The sequence below is a fragment of the Anabrus simplex genome, chromosome 1, assembly GCF_040414725.1.
Source record: "Anabrus simplex isolate iqAnaSimp1 chromosome 1, ASM4041472v1, whole genome shotgun sequence".
Taxonomy (NCBI): domain Eukaryota; kingdom Metazoa; phylum Arthropoda; class Insecta; order Orthoptera; family Tettigoniidae; genus Anabrus; species Anabrus simplex.
This window is the reverse complement of record NC_090265.1, coordinates 1357569103-1357589070: the sequence shown is the minus strand read 5'-3', so window position 1 is coordinate 1357589070 and position 19968 is coordinate 1357569103. Positions and strand designations below refer to the sequence as shown.

At 39.1% G+C, this 19968-nt stretch overlaps 2 protein-coding genes across 5 annotated transcripts in view; one reads left to right on the top strand and one right to left on the bottom strand.

Annotated features, from left to right (window-relative positions):
- Window positions 1-19968, top strand: part of LOC136859016 (death-associated protein kinase 1) — a 1193585-nt gene that overhangs the window by 749513 nt on the left and 424104 nt on the right. The gene's annotated exons all lie outside the window — the stretch shown is intronic.
- The window catches only part of sigmar (Tumor necrosis factor alpha-induced protein 8-like protein sigmar), a 271156-nt gene that overhangs the window by 21329 nt on the left and 229859 nt on the right, over window positions 1-19968 (bottom strand). For all 4 annotated transcript variants that reach the window (XM_067137804.2, XM_067137805.2, XM_067137807.2 and 1 more), the window contains one exon: window positions 19024-19175. In XM_067137804.2, the coding sequence (XP_066993905.1) occupies window positions 19024-19175 (152 nt within the window). The remainder of the gene's footprint in view (window positions 1-19023; window positions 19176-19968) is intronic.

Below are 19968 nucleotides of genomic sequence, written 5' to 3'. Positions count from 1 at the left end.
CGTTATTGTGGCAGGTGGTCTGAACCTGCCAGATGTTAACTGGGAGGGAATGCGAACGATAGAAAGCAGGAAATGGTGAATTAATTATTATGGGAAGGAAAGCTGAAAATGAAAGTGATGGAACAAACTAGAGGGAAAAATAGTCTAGACGTGGGGCTGATAAAACCAGATGAGCTCTATAGGGAAACTGAAGTGACAGATTTTACAAGTGACGTTGTCATCATCAGAGTTGAATTGGTTAGAAAGGGATGTCATAAAAATGGGACTAACCATAATATGGCTGATAATAGGGGAATGGAGAAGTTTTTAAAAAAGCAATTATGATCAATGGAAAATGGTAAATAAAAATGTAAACAGCCTATGGGATGGGTTGAAAGCGATTGTTGAGGAGTGTGGAAACAGATATGTACCTTTAAAAGTTGTAAGAAATAATAAAGACCCATCATATTATAACAGGGAAGTAAACAGATTAAGAAAGGAGTGCAGGTTAGAAAGAAATAGCGTTAGGAATGGTTGTGAGAGTAAGGAGAGATTGAACAAGCTCATTAGGAAATTAAATTCAGCGAAAAAATCAGCTAAGGATAAAATTATGGCAAACATAATTGGCAGCCATATGAATTTTAGGGAGCAATGGGAGGGTTGATATAGATACTTTAAGGCAGAAACAAGTTCCAGAAAGGACATTCCAGGGACCATTAATGAACAAGGATAGTGTATATACGAAGACTTCCAGATGACAAAAGAAGTCAGTCTGCAATATGTAAAAGTAATTGGATATTAAGATAACGTCCTCATAGAGGAGGCAACTAATGCTGGCGAAATACTGAAATTTACATATCATAACAAAGATATTTATAAAAAGACACAAAAGTGGAAAGTTAGAAAGGCAGCTGGGATTGATAAGATTTCTGGGTATATATTAAAGGCTATGGGTTGGGATATTGTGCCATATCTGAAATACTTATTTGATTACTGTTTGCATGAAGGAGCGATGCCAAGTGAATGGAGAGTTTAATTAGCAGCCCCTGTATACAAGAGAAATGGTGACAAACATAAAGCGGATAATTACAGGCCAGTCAGCTGGGCATGTGTAGTTTGTAAGCTCGGAGAAAGCATTCATTCTGATATTATTAGACACGTTCGCAAAATCACTAACTGCTTTGATAGAAGGCAGTTCGGGTTTAGGAAAGGTTATTCCAGTGAAGCTCAACTTGCAGGATTCTAGCAAGATATAACAGATATTTTAGATTCAGGAAATCAAGTGGACTGTATCGGTATTGGCCTATTCAAGGTTTTTGCTAGGGTAAATCACGGGAGATGAGGGCTACTGGACTAGACAAACGAGTGGTTGAATGGGTAACTACATTTCTAGAAAACGGAACGCAGATACTTAGGGTAGGTGAAGCGTTGACTGTTCCCGTAATATTTAGGAGGGGTCTCCTGCAGGACAGTATTAGCGGACCTTTATGTTTTCGTGTATATATGAATTATATGAGTAAAGAACTGGAATCACAGATAAAGCTAATTGCGGATAATTTTATAGAATATAATAGAATATATTTAGAATATAATTATGTATTTATCACCTACAGGGTTTGCCAATTAGATGATGTAATAGAAAATAAAATAAAAATTAAATAATATATGTATACACATATATACAGGGTGAACAAAAAATGCCGCACTTGGAGGTCGGCATGCGATTCCTCATCCCACTGCAAGACAAAAGTTTCTATAGCTAAATCGGATCTGGTGCTGTTGGAAAACAAGTCGACAACGAGAAGCTGGCAACACTGTCACATCCTGCAGCGCATCGGAATGTAATAGACAAACGTGTATCATCCCGCTCTACCGTACGTCAGTTTTTTCTTTTGTGTGTGTGACGTCAGGTCCCTAGTTCACGTCGTGTAACTGCGTTTGTAAGCATGACATCCTGTTGTCACATGACAATAGTCGAACACATGGCAGTGTGATCCATTCAACTGAATGCATGAGTCGACTAACCACGCAGTGCACAACCATAACTGGTCCTGTCAAGTGCATGTACGGTGGCTTCCTGATGGAGTACACAAACGGCGAATAAGTCTATATGCTTTTAGTGTTGGGTGCATCCGATAACCAAGCTTCTGCTGCTGCTCGTGAGTATGCAGCACGGTACCCACAAAGGCGCCATCCCGATAAGAATGTTTTTCGTCCCCTTGAGCAACGCCTGCGCGAAAGCGGTAATCTTCGCCCACAAGTAGTGGACAGTGGTCGTCCAAGGACTAGATGTACTCCACAAACAGAGGACGATATTCTTTACGCCGTTCATCAATCACCTCGGCGAAGTACCCGTGATATTGCAAGACAGTTGCAGGTATCTCAAAGACTGGTTGTTGACGTGTTGCACGACGAAAAATGCATCCATATCATTACACGTTGACTCAACACCAGCGTTCAGAAGACCGCATTCAACAAGTACAGTTCTGTGAATGGCTTTTGCAACTATTTGAAGATAACGAACATTTTATAAAGAATGTGATATGGAGTGACGAATGTAGCTTCACTCGAGAAGGCATTTTCAACCGTCACAACAGCCATTTTTGGTCTGACTACAACCCACAAGTCACCCGCGAATGTGGCTTTCAGGCACGCTTTGGCATAAACTGTGGGCTGGAATTGTGGGAGGAGTGCATTTAGACCCTTACCTATTGTCGGACAAGTTGAATGCGCCCCGCCATCGTACGTTTCTGGGCAATACTTTGCCTGACGCTTTAGAAAACGTTCCACTTGGTGTTCGGCGACAGCTATGGTTTCAGCATGATGGTGCACCGCCTCACTTTGGAATGACTGTGCATAACTGGTTAGATGAAGCGTTTCCAGGGAAATGGATTGTTCGTGGAGGTCCAATGTTCTGACCTCCACGTTCCTTGGACCTTAATCCACTAGATTTTTATTTGTGGGGACACTTAAAGGCACATGCTTATAGTACTCCACCTATGGATGTACAAGACCTAATAGCTCGCGTGCATGCTGCATCGGCAATGGTAGATGCAGGTGTGTTGCGTAGGGTCCGGCAAGGTGTGCTCCAGCGAGTGGCGAAGTGTTTGCAAATGCAAGGTGGTCGCTTTGAACATCTGCTGTTAAGTGAACGTTGCTCGTAAGTGTACGTACCGGTTATGTGAGGATAAAACTGGACGTCACACGTACACTATGGAATAATTGTGCGTAGCATAATGGGCAATCCAGTATAGCCTACCTACTGTACTGTATTGTGTTTCCTTGTACCGCACTGGATAGAGACAATGTTGCTGTATCTACTATTATGTTCTACGTACTGGGTTTGTTTGTGCACGGACGAAACAAAGTGGTCGTTTACGTCTGTAAGAAGTTCATGTTATGTTTGAATGTTTAAATAAATGTAACTGTAACGGCAAGACAGAACATAGTGTATTGCATAGTGAAGGTGTACATTGGATACAATAACTGAGAAATAAATTGGCGCGAACGCGACTCGAACATCGGCGCATCCACACAACCGGCATTTATGGTATTACCTCGTCTCACTGAGCTAATGAGACAGCTCCAGCAGAGCGCCGAGTTCATACGATCTGTGCTTGGCCACGCTGCACGCCGTTACAGCGTTGCCAGAGCCTCGTTTCTTAACTCGCATTTCTATTAAACCTATTGGTGGGACTAGGTTTTGCAGATAAACTTTTGTCGTGAATTTCGACGAGGTACCGCATGCCGACCTCCACATACAGATATACATCTTCACATGTTTTCTACAGACTATTCACATAATAATTCACTCCTAGTTTTGTAAAGTTGTAAAGAACAGAACAATTGTGATCCGAATAACAGAGCCAACAGCACTAACGTAATGCACTATTAAAATGAAACTGCCAACGGAACAACGTAGACTATATCCGATGGCAGGCTTCCCTCGCGTGGATGTGATCGTTCCTCGGTACTACACTAACAAGGGGGCATTCCCTACTCGTCACCACCGATTTCGCTCAAATTTATAGAACATGCAGAGGTTGGCTAGAAATGAAAGTACCCGAAGTGGGAACTCCAGATGGCCAAGCGTATAGAAAATAAATAAAAATAAAAATGTTGACGCGGCTCTCGTACCGTATAAGCCACTTACGTTAGTGCGCACGCCAAGCAGTTGTTGGCGTAGCGGTAAGAGCCCGGACTGGTAATTCGATGGTCATGGATTCGACTCTCCGTGTCGAGACTGGTTTCTTCTGTCAAAATTTATATTATTCATTTTCCAATTACGCAAAGAGGTGAACAATTCATTTTATTTATTTATACGCAAAAGGCATAGAAAAGGTAAAAAAATGGGATTTCATTGTCATTGTCTACCTGCGCCAAGAATCTACCTAATGTCACGTCTATAATATCTTCAGTTTTTGAGCTATAAGTATTCCCATGAAAAGGATTCAACTCCTTTATCAGCTCTTTCTTCCTCACCTAAGTGGATTTTCAAAAAACAAGAAAATAAAATACACGTTTCATTATTTTAAAAGATTACCAATACCAATTTTTCACGCCCGTAACATCTTCAGTTTTTGAGATATAAGTATCCTCATACAAATATTTCAACTATTTTTTCGCTTCTTTTCACCGCCGGTAAGGGGCTTTGCCGAAAAAAAAACATGTTCCAGTATTTTTAAAGGATATTCCAAATACCAATTTTCACGTATGCAACGTATTCAGTGTTTGATATCAATGTATCTCCATTAAAATAATTAATCCCTTTTTCAGTCCTTTTCTGCCCCCTCTGCCTGTCCGGCTCCATGGCTAAGTGGTTAGTGTGCTGGGCTTTGGTCACAGGGGCACCGGGTTTAATTTCCAAAGGCCAGCATGTTAACCATGTATCCATGGAGCCGGACGACATAAAAGTATAGTTATATTGTTTGCTGCTAGTTAAAGGAAATTGTCAGTTGGTAGTACTGGGGCTTAGTTCCATTATGCGGCCAGAAGACGGCTTTTACTTAAACAAGGAATTTTGCTTTACGGATATTAAAGATTAAGACTGTTAATTCACTCAGTTAGTTTCAACACAGAGATTCATTTGATAGAGTAATCTCTACCTCGGCCAGTCTCAAAACTCACCAGCAGGGCCAGTTCTTCTTTGAGTGGGTAAATACCCACCCTACTAGTGATGGGACAACCGAATAACTTCCACCCGGTTATTTAGAAAATCGAATAAATAATCAAGTAATCCAATAAATTTCAAATATCATTCAGTTATATCGCGCAGAATAATCAGATGCGTCACGAATACATTTTTCGGCTTAAGCGTGTCGGATAGATGATCGACTGAAATAAACGAATAGATGAACTCTTACGAAAAATAGAAATACACCTTTTTTCCAATCCATGAAGTCTAATGCTGAAGACGGTACAAATACCCAGTGTCCGAGCCATAGGATTTAACAAATGGAAGTTAAACTCCCGGCCGAGAATCGAACATGGGATCCCCTGAACCCCTTGGACCAAAGGCCAGCATGTTAACCATGTATCCATAGAGCCGGACGACAAAGTATAGTTATATTGTCTGCTGCTAGTTAAAGGAAATTGTCAGTTGGTAGTACTGGGGCTTAGTTCCATTATGCGGCCAGAAGACGGATTTTACTTAAACAAGGAATTTTGTTTTACGGATATTAGAGATTAAGACTGTTAATTCACTCAGCCAGTTTCAACACATAGAGCTTCATTTGATACGATAATCATATACAAAATAATAAGCGTAATCGATTATTTCATTTTCGATTTCTTAATTATTTTTCCATTCGATTATGTTTTTCCTTCGATTTTTTGTTCCGATTATGCATTTGAAATTCCATTAGTATGATTGGGGCAATTGAATAATGAATGCTTTCGAAATAATTGAATGAAAAGTAATCCTAATGTTGTCATCAACTCATCAGTCTCATCACAATGAAATTTAAATTGCCTATTTCCATACCCTTACAGGAAGTGAGCGGTTAGAACGGACGGTCTCTGATAAACTTTCCGAAAAAAATATGAAACCACGATCTACACGTATGAATGAGTCATGCACTCTCAGATGCAGTTAATTAAAATGCATAGATTAGTATATTTTTTCACGCGCCCACGCGGTTACACGAAGCGCAGTGCTATATTGAACTCATAAATCTACCTTGCTAAAATAATTCGCAACTACAAGACGGAGTGCAACCATATTTTTAATGCAAGCTCATCTCGCGTTCTGTTGCGTGACAACTCACACATTCGAACGAGGTCGGAACATTTCGGAAGACCTCAGTTAATTAATAATGAAATTATGGATAATAACTCTCACTGCGAGAAATTTCGGCACTGTCATTAACAAAGAAATAAGTAATTAAGAATTTTGGGAATAATCGGATGAAGCTAAAGTCCACAGGGTGGAAATTTATTTGATTAGTCCCGAAGAAAAGTTGGCATCCGTACTGGCAGAGTAGTGACAAGTGTCAAGGACATACTGTAAAAATGCGCGGGAATTCTCCTGCACGAAATTAATTACGCCCATTAAAGTAACAGGAAAATCAGCAAATAACACCACCATGACTGGAAAAATAAGTGGAATCTCTGGAATGAGTCTCGAAGAAATCGGTCCAGTGGTTGTCAATTGAAATGATTGCACCACAGTAGATAACGCCACACACAGCGTCCCTAGAAAATACTCCCTCCTCAACCAGGAACGTCAGTCATCATTCTATGTTCCGAAAGAGTGAACCTACGTCAGGGAACATTAAGAAGAAGACTTAAAGTGGGCGAAGTAGACTTGCAAAATCTCTAAAGCCAGTTGGCTTGAGGGATGAATATTTTACCAAGTGGGAAATGGTGAACGAAGACTAAAGTAACTATTGAAACATTGTAGCTACGACACTTATCACGGTCGGGGAAGAAAATGATAAGTTTAATAACTATAGGATTCCTGAACTTCTCGTAGGGAGACAGCAGATTCATAGATAACTTTTGTGAATTACTGCGGACAATGTTATTTTTTTGTAATCGGTGAGGGAGGACGATAGTCTGGCGGAGATAAGCTTTGTGTCTCAAGGTCAATCACACCTGTGTAACATCTGGAGAGAAAGGAATAGGAGATTTCTACAAACTGCGCCAGTTGAATTCTCGATACGAAACAGGGCGGGTTAACTATTATATGCGGATAGAAGGATAGAACAAAATTTATTATTTACGTGTATTGCCTCAAGACGAATGCAGAATCTGTGTATTTATAAGATAATAATATAAGCAAGGAATGTGTCCTGCACTTATGGAGGGGTAAATTGGAGGTGGCTGGCACAAGATAATGCCATGCCAAACGACTACAATTACAGTTCTGTCTAATTTAAATATTATGTTTTGTAGTTAGAGATGTAAATGCTTGTCCCTTTAAATTAAAGGAGAACACAACACAAAAATCAAGTTTCCACAGAATCAAAGAGTGTATCGGACAGTGTTCAACTATATATTTGCTTTGGCTGTGCGCCGCTCCGCAGACCGGTGAACTAAGGAAACACGAGTAGCTGTGACGTCACTGCGCTGTAAGCGCTGAGCGAGCCATCCAGTTGATTATTGCAGTACGCGCTCAGCCGCTCTTCCGTTTACTTGAAGTGTTGTTCATTATAATAGTGCGGTGACTGTTTGTCGAAATGCCTTCCTGTAGTGTGTACGGCTGTAACAACACAACGAGTAGAAACCGAAAGTGTAGAGAGAAAGAAATACATTTCCATAGGTTTCCAAATCGAAGTAAGTCGCCTCGAAGGTTTAGCAGTTGGGTACAATTTTGCAAGAGGTAAGGGAGCTACTGTGTGCTCAGTGCATTTTAAAAATACAGACTATGATGAAACGCAACTTTTGAAAATGAAGGTGATGCCTAAGGAAAAGCTGCAAGGTCCGAAATTGAAGCCAGGGTCTGTTCCTTCAATAAGATGTCTGGCGTCGACAGATGGAGATACTTCTCAGGCAGGAATGCTAATTCATACGGAAGCCGCTTCACAAAATACACTGTGGGAGTACTCGTCAGAAACTAAAAAGAGCAGGACGAAAAGGTATGAGGCTAAAAGACGAAGGGAGTTTGTTGACACAGTATTCAACGAAAGTGATAACGATAATGATGTACACGACGTTCGGAAAGATATGAGTTAAAATATTTCACCAGACAGACACGAATGTAGTGTAGAAATACAGTGTGAGTTAGGAAGTGAAATAGGTAGAAAATACTTCGACGTTGCAACTTCCGGCACAGCCTTGAACAGTGACTTAATGGGAGAACAGTTGAATGACAGTTTCTATGAACCAGATGAAAGTGAGAGTGAAAGTTATATTAGTGATACTGATAACGGACACACTCAGGACAATGTACATATTACAGGTTCATATTTCTTTGTAGCGGGGACAAGTTTGCTCACACTCTTTGAAATTTGTTACATTTGTAAGAGTAAAGTGAAAAACATTTCACATTACATTAAAGGGACTATGTTGTGCGTAAAATCACTTTGCGATTGTGGTAATAAAGTCCGTTGGTATTCTCAACCTTTGGAAGGAAAGAAACCGGAAGCAAATGTCCTAATATCATCAGCATTATTGTTGTCAGGCATTCTGTTTGAACCTTTTCGGTCATTCTGCAAGTCCATTAACTTACATATGATGTCACGAACTGTATATGATAGTATTATTCATAGAGTAACTGGTCCGATAGTGAAGGATGCTTGGGATCAAGAAAGGACTAATGTTATTGATTGTTTGAAAGGCAGTGCCAAACCCATTTGGTTAGCCGGAGATGGCCAGTACGATTCTCCCGGCTTTTCAGCCAAATATTTAGTGTATTCACTAACGGATAGCTCATTTGGAACTTATTCAGAGAGTGATGGTGAAAGGTGATCTTGAAAGGGCTGCGTGTGAAATCGCGATGAGGAAGATTGTACAGGAAGAACATCTATATATATAAAATAACTTGTCCTGACTGACTGACTGATTCATCATCGCCGAGCCAAAACTACTGGACATAAAGAAATGAAATTTTGGGGATATATTCATATTAAGATGTAGGTGCTCGCTAAGAGAGGATTTTTGGATATTCCGTCGCTAAGGGGGTGAAAAGGGGGGTGAAATTTTAAAATGAGTGTATCTATATCTCAAAACTTTAAAAGTTTACAGATGTAAAAATTGGTATTTAGAATCTTCTTTTAAAATAAGGAAACACGTATTTTTTTGTTTTCTGAAAACCCCAATAGGAGGGGTGAAAAAGGGTGAAAATGGGGAAAAATGGGTTGAATGGCTTCAATCAGGATACCGGTACTTATATCTCAGAAACTGAAGATATTACAGACCTGAAAATTGGTACTTTTGATCTCTTTTAAAAATAAAGAAACACGTATTTTTTTGTTTTTGGAAAATCCAATTAATGGGAGGGTGAAAAGGGGGTGAATTTTTAAAATGAGTGAATCTATATCTCCAAACTTTTAAAGTTTGCAGATGTAAAAATTGGTATTTAGAATCTTCATTAAAAATAAGGAAACACGTATTTTTTTGTTTTCGGAAAATCGCAATAGGAGGAGTTAAAAGGGGTGGAAAAAGGGTTGAATGCCTTTAATGAGGCTACTTATATCTCAGAAACTGAAGATATTACAGACCTGAAAATCGGTGTTTGGGATCTCCTTTAAAAATAAAGAAACACGTATTTTTTGTTTCTGGAAAATCCAATTAAGGGAGGGGGTGAAAACGAGGTAATATTTTAAAATGAGTGTATCTATATCTCAAAACTTTTAAAGGTTATAGATGTGAAAATTGGTATTTAGAATCTCCTTTAAAAATAAAGAAACACTTATATTTTGTTTTCGGAAAATCCTAATAAGAAGGGAAGAAAAGGTTGAAGAAGGGGTCGAATGCTTTTCATGAGTCTACTTATATTTCAGAACCTGAAGATATTACAGACTTGAAAATTGGTATTTGGGATCTACTTTAAAAGTAAGGAAACACGTATATTTTCGTTTTTGGAAAATCCGAATATTGGGGGTGAAAAGGGGGGGGGTGAATTTTTTAAAATGAGTGTGTCTACATCTTAAAACTTTAAAATTTACAGATGTAAAAATTGGAAGCTAGAATCTCCTCTAAAAATAAAGGAACACATATTTTTTTTGTTCCCTGTAAATCCCAATAGGAGGGGTGTAAAAGGGGGAAAAATGGGTTGAATGCCTTTAAAGAGGATACATATATCTCAGAAACGAAACATATTACAGAACTGAAAATTTGTATATGGGATCTCCTTTAAAAATAAAGAAACACGTATTTTTTAGTTTTTGGAAAATCCAATTAATGGCGGTTAAACAGGAGTGACAAATTGGGGTGAATTTTTTGAAAGACTATATCTACAGAATATCTTGGAATCGTAAAATGTTACAGACGTAAAAAGTGGGTGTTTGGAATCTCCTGTAAATGTAAAGAAACATAGGTGATTTGTTTTTGGAAACTCCACTTAGGGGGAACTCAAAAGGGGTGAAATTTTGAAATGAGAATTTTTACAGTATATCTAAAAAACTTAACATGTTACAGAAGTGAAAAATGGTATTTTTATCTCTATTAAACATAAAAAAACGTGTATTTTTAGTTTTCGGAAATATCACCTGGGTGGAGGGGGGGGGTAAAAGTGACTGAAAATTGTGTTGAATTCTGTTAATTAGGCTACTGATATATCAAAAATGCTGATTTTACAGACGTGAAATTTGATATTTTCAATCTGCTTTTAAAGTAAAAATACACGTATTCTCGAAAAATCCAATGAAGCGGGGGGGGGGGGGGGTGTGTGTGAAAGAATTGAAAAATTAATTTTCTTAATTGTATGAGAATACATACATGTAATAAAAACTAAAGTTATTACAGATGTGAAAATTCGTATTTGGATCTCCTTTAAAAACAAAGAAAAACGCGTTTTGGGCGGGAAACCATCTTGGAGGGCGGGAGTGTAAAGGAGTTGAATTCCTTTCATGAATACACATAGATCAAAAACTGAAGAAGTTAGAGTCGTGATAATTGGTATTTAGAAGATCCTTTACTATTAAAGAAACAAGTATTTTTTTCGGGAAAGTTCACTTAGGGGTGGGGGGGTAGTGTGAAATGAAGTGAAAAAAGTAAATTACTTTTATGGGGATACTTATATCTCAAAACTGAAGGTAATAGACGTGAACATTGGTGTATGGAATCTCCCTTAAACATAAAGAAACAAGCCTTCTTTTAATTTTTTTTGGGGGGGGGGGGGGTTGACGGTAAATAAACTTAACGGCGGTGGGGTGTAGAAGGAGGTGAGACCAATTGATGTTACTGTTATTAATGTACTTATAAGGATCCTCCGTTGCTCAGGCGGCACCGCTCCGGCCTCTCAAAGCTGGGTTCCGTGGTTCAAATCCCGGTCACTCCATGTGACATTCGTGCTGGACAAAACGGAGGCGGGATAGGTTTTTCTCCGGATACTCCGGTTTTCCCTGTCATCAGCCATCCCAGCAACATATAATAATAATAATTATAATCATAATAATAATAATAAAAATAATGTTCCGGACCGTCGTCAAATGTGCGGACCGCGCTGGCAACGGCTCCTGGACGGGTAATGACTAAGAATGCAGTCCGGCCGCGGGTTCAGTGCCGCCAAATCACCCAATATGACACCACGCCGGATCTCCTGAAGGATTTTATCCATATTAAAAATGATTAACGGAAAAGATGGCAAAGATTTACGGACCCAACTGACCAGGAGGAATACCTGAGCCTAGCCCGGGAAGTACGAAATCGATTGTTGGAAAGGAATATTGAAAAATGGGAGGAAACGTGCTGTAAAATAATAGAAAACGAGTCAGATCGGGAATTTTGGAGGATTCTCGCAGAAAACGAGTCAGATCGCGAATTTCGGAGGATTATATATCTAAAACAATAAGCATTCAATTATAAATTTCAGTATAATACCGTAGCGAAGCACGGGTATCTTGCTAGTCTATATATATTACTTGTACTGACTGACTGACTGACTGATTCATCATCGCCGAGCCAAAACTACTAGACATAAAGGAATGGAATTTTGAGGATACATTTATATTACAATGTCGGTGCTCGCTAAGGGAGGATTTTTGGATATTCTGTCGCTAAGAGGGTGGAAAGGGAGCGAATTTTTAAAATGAGTATATCTATATCTCGAAACTTTAAAATTTTACAGATGTAAAAATTGGCATTTAGATTCTCCATTAAAAATAAAGAAACACGTAGTTTTTCTTTTCGGAAAATCCCACTAGGAGGGGTGAAAAAGGGTGAAAAATGGGTTGAATGCCTTTAATGAGGATACTGATATCTCAGAAACTGAAGATATTACAGACCTGAACATTGGTATTTAGAAACTACTTTAAAAATAAAGAAACACGCATTCTTTTGTTTTTCGAAAATCCAATTAATTGGGGTTAAACAGGAGTGACAAATGGGGTGAATTTTTTGAAATTTTAAAAATTAGAGTATCTACGGTATATCTCAAAACTTTAAAAGTTTACATATGTAAAATTTGGCATTAAGAATCTCCTTTAAAAATAAAAAACACGTATTTTTTCTTGCTAAGTGTGAGAAAAGGGGGGGGGGGGTGAAATTATGAATGACGATATCTATATCTCAAAAACTTCAACGTTTACAGACGTAAAACTTGGTATTTGGAATCTCCTTTGAAAATAAGGAAACATGTGTTTTTTTGTTTTCGCAAAATCCCATTAAGGGGGTTGAAAAATGGGGGAAAATTGGCTGAATACCTTTTATGAGGATACTTATATCTCAAAAAGTGAAGATGTTACAGACATGAAAATTGGTATTTGGAATATCCTTTAAAAATAAAGAAACATGTATTCTTTGCTTTTGAAAAAATCCAATAATATGGGGTAAACGGATGTGACAAACGGGGTGGAAATTTAAAAAAATTATATCTAGGACTACAATATATCTCAGACACTTAACATGTTACAGACTTGAAAACTGGTACTCCTGTAAAAGTAAAGAGACATAGATAATTTTTTTCGGAAAATCCACTTAAGGGGAACAAAAAAGGGGATGCATTTTAGAATGAGAATATCTAAAGTATATCTCAAAAACATAACATGTTACTGAAGTGAAAATTGGTACTTTAATCCCTTTTAAAGATAAGAGGAAACACGTATTTTTGTTTTCGAAAAAAACGCTTGGGGGAGGGGCAGGTAGAAAGGACAGAAACGTGGGTTGAATTCTTTGTATTAGGATACTGATATCTCAAAAACTGAAGACGTTACAGACGTAAAAATTGGTTATTGGAATCAAATAAAGAAATGCATAGTTTTTGTTTTCGGAAAATCCACTTAGGCGGGGGTGAAAAAATTGAAAAAATTAGTTAAATTATTTGCATGATTCTACTTATATCTAAAAAAAACTACAAATGTTGCAGACATGAAAATTGGTGTTTGGAATCCCCTTTAAAATTAAAGTAATACATATTCCTTTGATTTCGGAAAATCCAATTAAGGGGGCTGAAAGAATTTAAAAATTTATTGAATTATTTGTATGAAGTTACTTGTACCTTATGAAAACTAAAGTTGATACAGACGTGAAAGTTGGTATTTGGAATCTGCTTAAGAAAAGCGCATTTTACGGGAGAAATAAACTTAGGGGAGGGAGTGAAAAGGAATGAGGACAAATATCTAGACACCAGCGTCTCTTCTTAAAACTAGCTCGATTCCCAATGATATTTCTCGTGTTTTGCGACTGCAGGCTTCTACAGTTCTCCGACTTTATGGCCTCCCTAAGATCCATAAAGACGGAGTTCCCCTTAGACCTATTGTTAACAATATAGGTTCCCCTACATACAACCTGGCTAAATACCTTCGAGAAGTTCTCAAGCCGTACATAGGTAATGGAGCATCCATCAGGAATTCATCGGAGTTTATTGGCATTTAATCCAATCTGCATGTTTCTCCTGGTGATATTCTAGTCAGTTTTGATATTGTGTCTGTATTCACTAGGGTTCCAATCATGGACACCATGTCTCTGTTGGATAAAATCTTTCCTGGTGACATTGTTAATCTGTTTCACCTTGTCCTCACCACCACATATTTCAGTTTTCATGGTACAATATATGAACAGATGGATGGGGTTGCCATGGGATCGCCATTGGCACCAGTCATCGCTAATTTCTATATGTAAGATTTTGAAGAATGTTGTCTTCAATCTTGCACGCTCAAGCCTTCCATCTGGTTGAAATATGTCGATGACACATTTGTTATCTGGCCCCATGGTGAACACGAATTATCCATATTTTTGGATCACTTGAATAGCATACATCCAAACATTAAATTTACCATAGAGACTGAATGTGGAGGATGTTTGCCGTTCTTGGATGTTTTGGTTTCTAAGAAATCTGATGGAACTTTAGGCCATTCGGTTACCTGTAAACCTACCCATACTAATAGATATCTTCATGGGTCCTCTCATCACCATCCTTGCCAAAAGCGTACTATGCCTAACACCCTTGTCAGCCGGTTAAGGGAGGTTTGTGAGGAGGATAAATTAAACGGTGAACTTGAGTTCCTGACCAGAACATTTCTGAGCAATGTCTATTCAAGGAAACAGATTGACGAAGTGCTACATCCTAAGCCAAAAGACAGATTATCACGTGATTCTCGTCCTTTGAGTCTGGCCTTCTTGCCATACGTACAATCTGTCACGGATAGGATGGGCAATATTCTCAGAAAGCACAATATCAAGACCATTTTAAAGCTAATATCATCACAGGCAATTATTTGCGATCTGTCAAAGATCCTCTTGGTTTAAACTGCGCTGGAATATATATATTTCCTTGCTCCTGTGGATCGGTTTATGTTGGCCAAACATGTAGGAAGGTAGCAACAAGGGTTAAAGAACATTGTAGGCACTTACGTCTTTGCCAGCCAGAGAAGTCTGCCGTGGCAGAACATGCCATACATAATGACCATCAAATAATTTTTTATGCAACGTCTGTCATTTGTAAAGAGAAACATTTTATTCCTAGAATAATTCGTGAGGCGACTGAAATTGCTAAACGCCCGAATAATTTCAACAAAGGTGACGGCTATATACTGAGTAGGTCATGGCTACCCTCCATAGTTAACTCGTCAACATCTTTCTCCGTGACTCTGGAGGCCCTGGAATGAACTATATTTCTAACAAGGTCTCTCTATCTTGAGTATGGTTACTATGGAGTGACAGTTGCCATTTTACATTATTATTGCTCTGAAGACGATCCTGGCCGCAGGATCGAAACGCGTCAGCTGGTATTTAATATTACACGGCCCAATATCCCCAAATAATTATCATATTGCTATATGTAACCTTTCTTTACAACCTCGTTAGTGTGATTACCTCAGTGGAGATCATTCTTTATATTATCACCTAGTTACTTACATTGACCCCTATGAGGTACTATCACGCCATCAACACACTTATTAAAACTAAGAGGACTTTTCCTCTTGGTAAAACTTACAACCGGACTCTTCATCCCGTTCACCATCATACCATAAACCGCTGCACATCTCACAACATTTTCTAGGTCTTTCTGTAGTCGATCACCATCCTGTAACTTATTTACTGTTCTATACAACTCCTGATATCCGAGGACGACGATTGCTAACGCTAACGGACTACGATGGACGAATTTATGCACTCTTATTATCAGCAAAAGAGAAGTTTTATGAATTTAAAACTTTAAGTACTTACGCATAGTTCACATGAGCACAGAACTAGTCGTTCGCGCGTCATAGAGTTTCCCAGATATACTGCACATATAAATGTCGGATTGAGGCTTCAGTACAGTGACCGCGGTGAAATTCTTCAAAGTTGCTCCACATATTGTGCCTTACAATGGTTGTCAAATGCACATAATCTAGGCGTATTGGGGGCTAACGTACTCACAAAAATGCTTTAAAGTTGAATTGGCCGTGCGGTTAGGGGCACGCGGCTGTGAGTTAGCATCCGGGATATAGTGGGTTCGAACCCCACTGCCCACTGCCCTGAAAATGGTTTTCCGTGGTTCCCCATTTTCAAACCAGGAAGTGCTGGGGCTGTATCTTAATTAAGGCCACGGCCACTTCCTTCACTCTCCTGGCCTTTCGTATCCCATCGTCGCAATAAGATCTATCTGTGTCGGTGCGATGTAAACAAATTGAAAAAAAAAGAATGTATTATTGAACGCACTATTTTGAGGGGCGTCACACAAGATCCTCGCAAATATGCAGACCGACGACATTCTGATATAGTCCATTTCTTAGAGGATAGGACTTATGCACATTCTAACTACCTTTCTCTTGCTGTATAACGCTCGCAGACTATCAGCAATAGGGATTGCTCTCACTCAGCATTCCTGTCCTCATCCTTTGTAACCTACCAGGTTGCTGTTGGTAATGATTGGTGATTGTTGTTTTAAAGTAAAAAACAACTCTCATACCACTAAACAACTCTGTCATAGTACTGACATTACAAACATGCTCTGAATATCAAGATACGTCGTTATAACAAACTCACGCCCAGACACGCAGGTAGCCCATTGGCGTCAAATAGAAAGACCTGCACAAGACGATCCGAATATGTCATCGGACACTGCCGGCACTAAAAGCCGTACGCTAAATAAATAAATAAATAAATAAATAAATAAATAAATAAATAAATAAATAAATAAATAAATAAATTAAACATGCAAGGTGATTGCAACATATATCTACTGTAATTGCGACGGTACAGTATGTGTTCAAGATGTGCACCCTCACGTATCACGCATTGTTCAGAACGATCCTATAGGATGTATAGATGTATAGATTGTCGAATTTGTTGATGAACACATGCTCTCTCAAGGGCACAAAAATAACTGTGCATTCTCTTTCAATTCGGGAACATTTCTAGGTGAGTTTTCTGTCCGGAAAGCGGCTTCTTATAGCATGTCCTGAATGGGTAATACTCATGTTTCGAATACTCAATGACTAAACCATCAACTTGGAATTAGTCATAGGAAGCTGAAAGTTTGCTATGTCGCAATATGCCAAACCACTTAAAAGGTATCCAAACTAACAAGAAGAGTGGATAGCATGAGAGTAATTCTTTTGGTAAGAAGAGTTTTAAACAGTAATTTCTTGAGTCGAATTCCGATCCAATTCATCCCTTTGCATCTACATTATTTATCAACAAACAATGCAAAAATCACGGAATAATGATTCAAATATTCACCAAGTGATCCACTTTAGTCTCGGGAATTACCGAAACTAAATTTCAACACCCTCTTTCCCAAGTGGTTAAGTAAATTCAGTTTGAGGTATATATGAGTTGTCACTACTGACAGATTGTTCTGTATATTATCTCACTTTCACGATTTAAATGAAACTGTTTGTTTAACAAGACACCAGGGAAATCAATAGATAATTTATTCTACTTCACTAAGTTTGATTCACTCAATACTTGTGTTAGTTTGAACGCAAACTACGTGTTTGTATCTCAACGGAGAATATTAGAAGACGAACTGATGTTTGCTGAAAGGACGTGGGAACGATTCGCTGTTAGCAAGTCGAGAATTTATAAACGAGACTTCTACATTTTAAAGGGGACATGCCTCCGAGCTTCACTCAGCCTACAACAGAAATGAGTACCAGATTAATTTTTCAGGAGCAAATGCGACCGGGCATAGACCCAGTCCATCAGTTCCGTGGCTACACCTGGTGGATGCTTTTACCTTCCATTTTTTCAGGAACCTTCACGACCTTACTTTTTTTTTTTCGTGGACTCTAACAAAACTGAGGAATTCCCGCCATCATTCGATACGGGACATGATAGCAAACGGTTTCACAGTGCAAGAATATGTTTCTGGTCTGGCTACCGATGGGAGTAACAGGCGTATCGACATGATAGCCTTTCAACCAGCTAGCAAGCAAGGGCTGATCTTAGATCCCACAGTACGCTTCGAGTCGCACATTGGCGAGGTCGACGCCGAGAAGAAATAGATTTACAAGCCAACCGTGAACTATTATAAAAGCAAATATCACCTACACAACATCTCCGTCAGTGGACTCATGATCGGTGCTCGAGGCACAATCCCTAAATTTCTTGCACAGTTGTGCGATTCTCTTGGTCTCAACCGGACACGACTGGAGGGCATCACTATCGCTGCAATACGGGGTTCAATAACCATACATAGCATTTGACGACCTGTACATCATGCTATACTTCCGAATTTATGCTATCTTTTCTATCTGGCACATTCTAGCAGAATCAATGAATTAGTTGGGTATTCAGCCCGAAGGCTGGTTGGATCCTCAACAGGTTCACCATTAGCTGTCACAGATGGCCTAGGTGTCACTGAAGAAGGGTACTAGGGAAATGAGGAGTGAGGTAGTTTCCCGTTGCTTTACTCACTGAGCCAGAAGTTGCTATTGCACATCAGTCTGCCAAGCTCACTGAAATGCATGCACCAACCGACCCTAAGAGTGACATTTTCACACCATTCATAGCAGGGACTGACTGCATAAGGAATGGCATTACTAGCGTCACTCATACCTCAGCCACTTTCATATTGTCAAAGCCAAGGATGAGACTGAGGCAGGTCAATGAAAATAACAATTTTATTCTAGCCCATACCAGAAGACATAGTGCACTGTAAACACTACATCTTGCCAGCAAGAAGTCATAATAATTTGTAGTCGATATACTTTGTCCTTGTGACAACCTTTTCGTGGGGGAAGTTGTATTAATTAATAAAAATGAGGTCGACGAGTTCAGGAGTTCAGACTATAGCCCACTAGTGTACTAATAACAGCAGCTATGTCCGGATTTATTAATTGCATTCTAAAAACTAAAAGCAACATATATAGCAAGATATATAATTCATCAAAGACAGTAAGTTCTAAATTTGACAGCTGCAAATCATTATACAGTCATCAAAAATACCTATAACAACACAACCGATTCAATTAATTCAATCATAGATGGATCAATCTCGATAATACTTACATAAGCCTTGGCTAGCTTGTACACGTTGTCCAGAAGGCTGGCTGTTGTGTCGTCGATAAACACTTTGGCCACATTTTTGTTGGCCATACGGCTGAGGATTTTTTTCTGGGCACGGAGGCCGATATCCCTCGCCTTAAAGCCCTCTGACATCACTGAAACACATAAGCAAACGTGCAATTATAGAAAAAGGATGGCCAGGAAGTAGTATAGTTGACTTACTAATACAAATGAGTATAATATGATGTATTCTGAAGGCTGCCAATTATTACCCGAGACCCCACCTCTAACAAGGGAACTATCGATACGGTCATATCGAAACCGACAACGAAATTTTGCATAGAGGATCAAGATAAGAAAGCAATGTACAAAATTTAGCTGCCATTTCGAGCTGTTCTGTCCTGAAATCGATACGAAAATGTATAATATGATTGCACGCGTTAGAAGCGGACAGCCCTGGTGACAAGCTGAAGCGAACGCGTTGCCTTGAGCTTTGTGTGCGAGGCAGTTAACACGTCATATTTCTTTCAGAGAGTACGGCTCCATAACTAAATGGTTAGGGTGCTGGCCTATAGTCACAGGGGTCCCGGGTTCGATTTTCGGTAGGGTCGGAAATTTTAATCATCATTGGTTAATTCCACCGACACGTGGGCTGGGTGTATGTGTCGTCTTCATCATCATTTCTTTTCATCCTCATCACGACGCGCAGGCCACCTACGGGAGTCAAATCAAAAGACCTGCACCTTGCGAGCCGAACATGTCCTCGGACACTCCCGGCACTGAAAGCCATACGCCATTTCATTTATTTGAGAGAGCAACCATGAATCCGGCTAATGTTCTAGAATATGCATTATGTTATTTCCGTGAAAAAGGTTTCTCTTCTTTCCGAAAAATAACTTGGAAAGAAAGGATGATGGGTCGACATGTGATCGAACTAATTGAAGATCA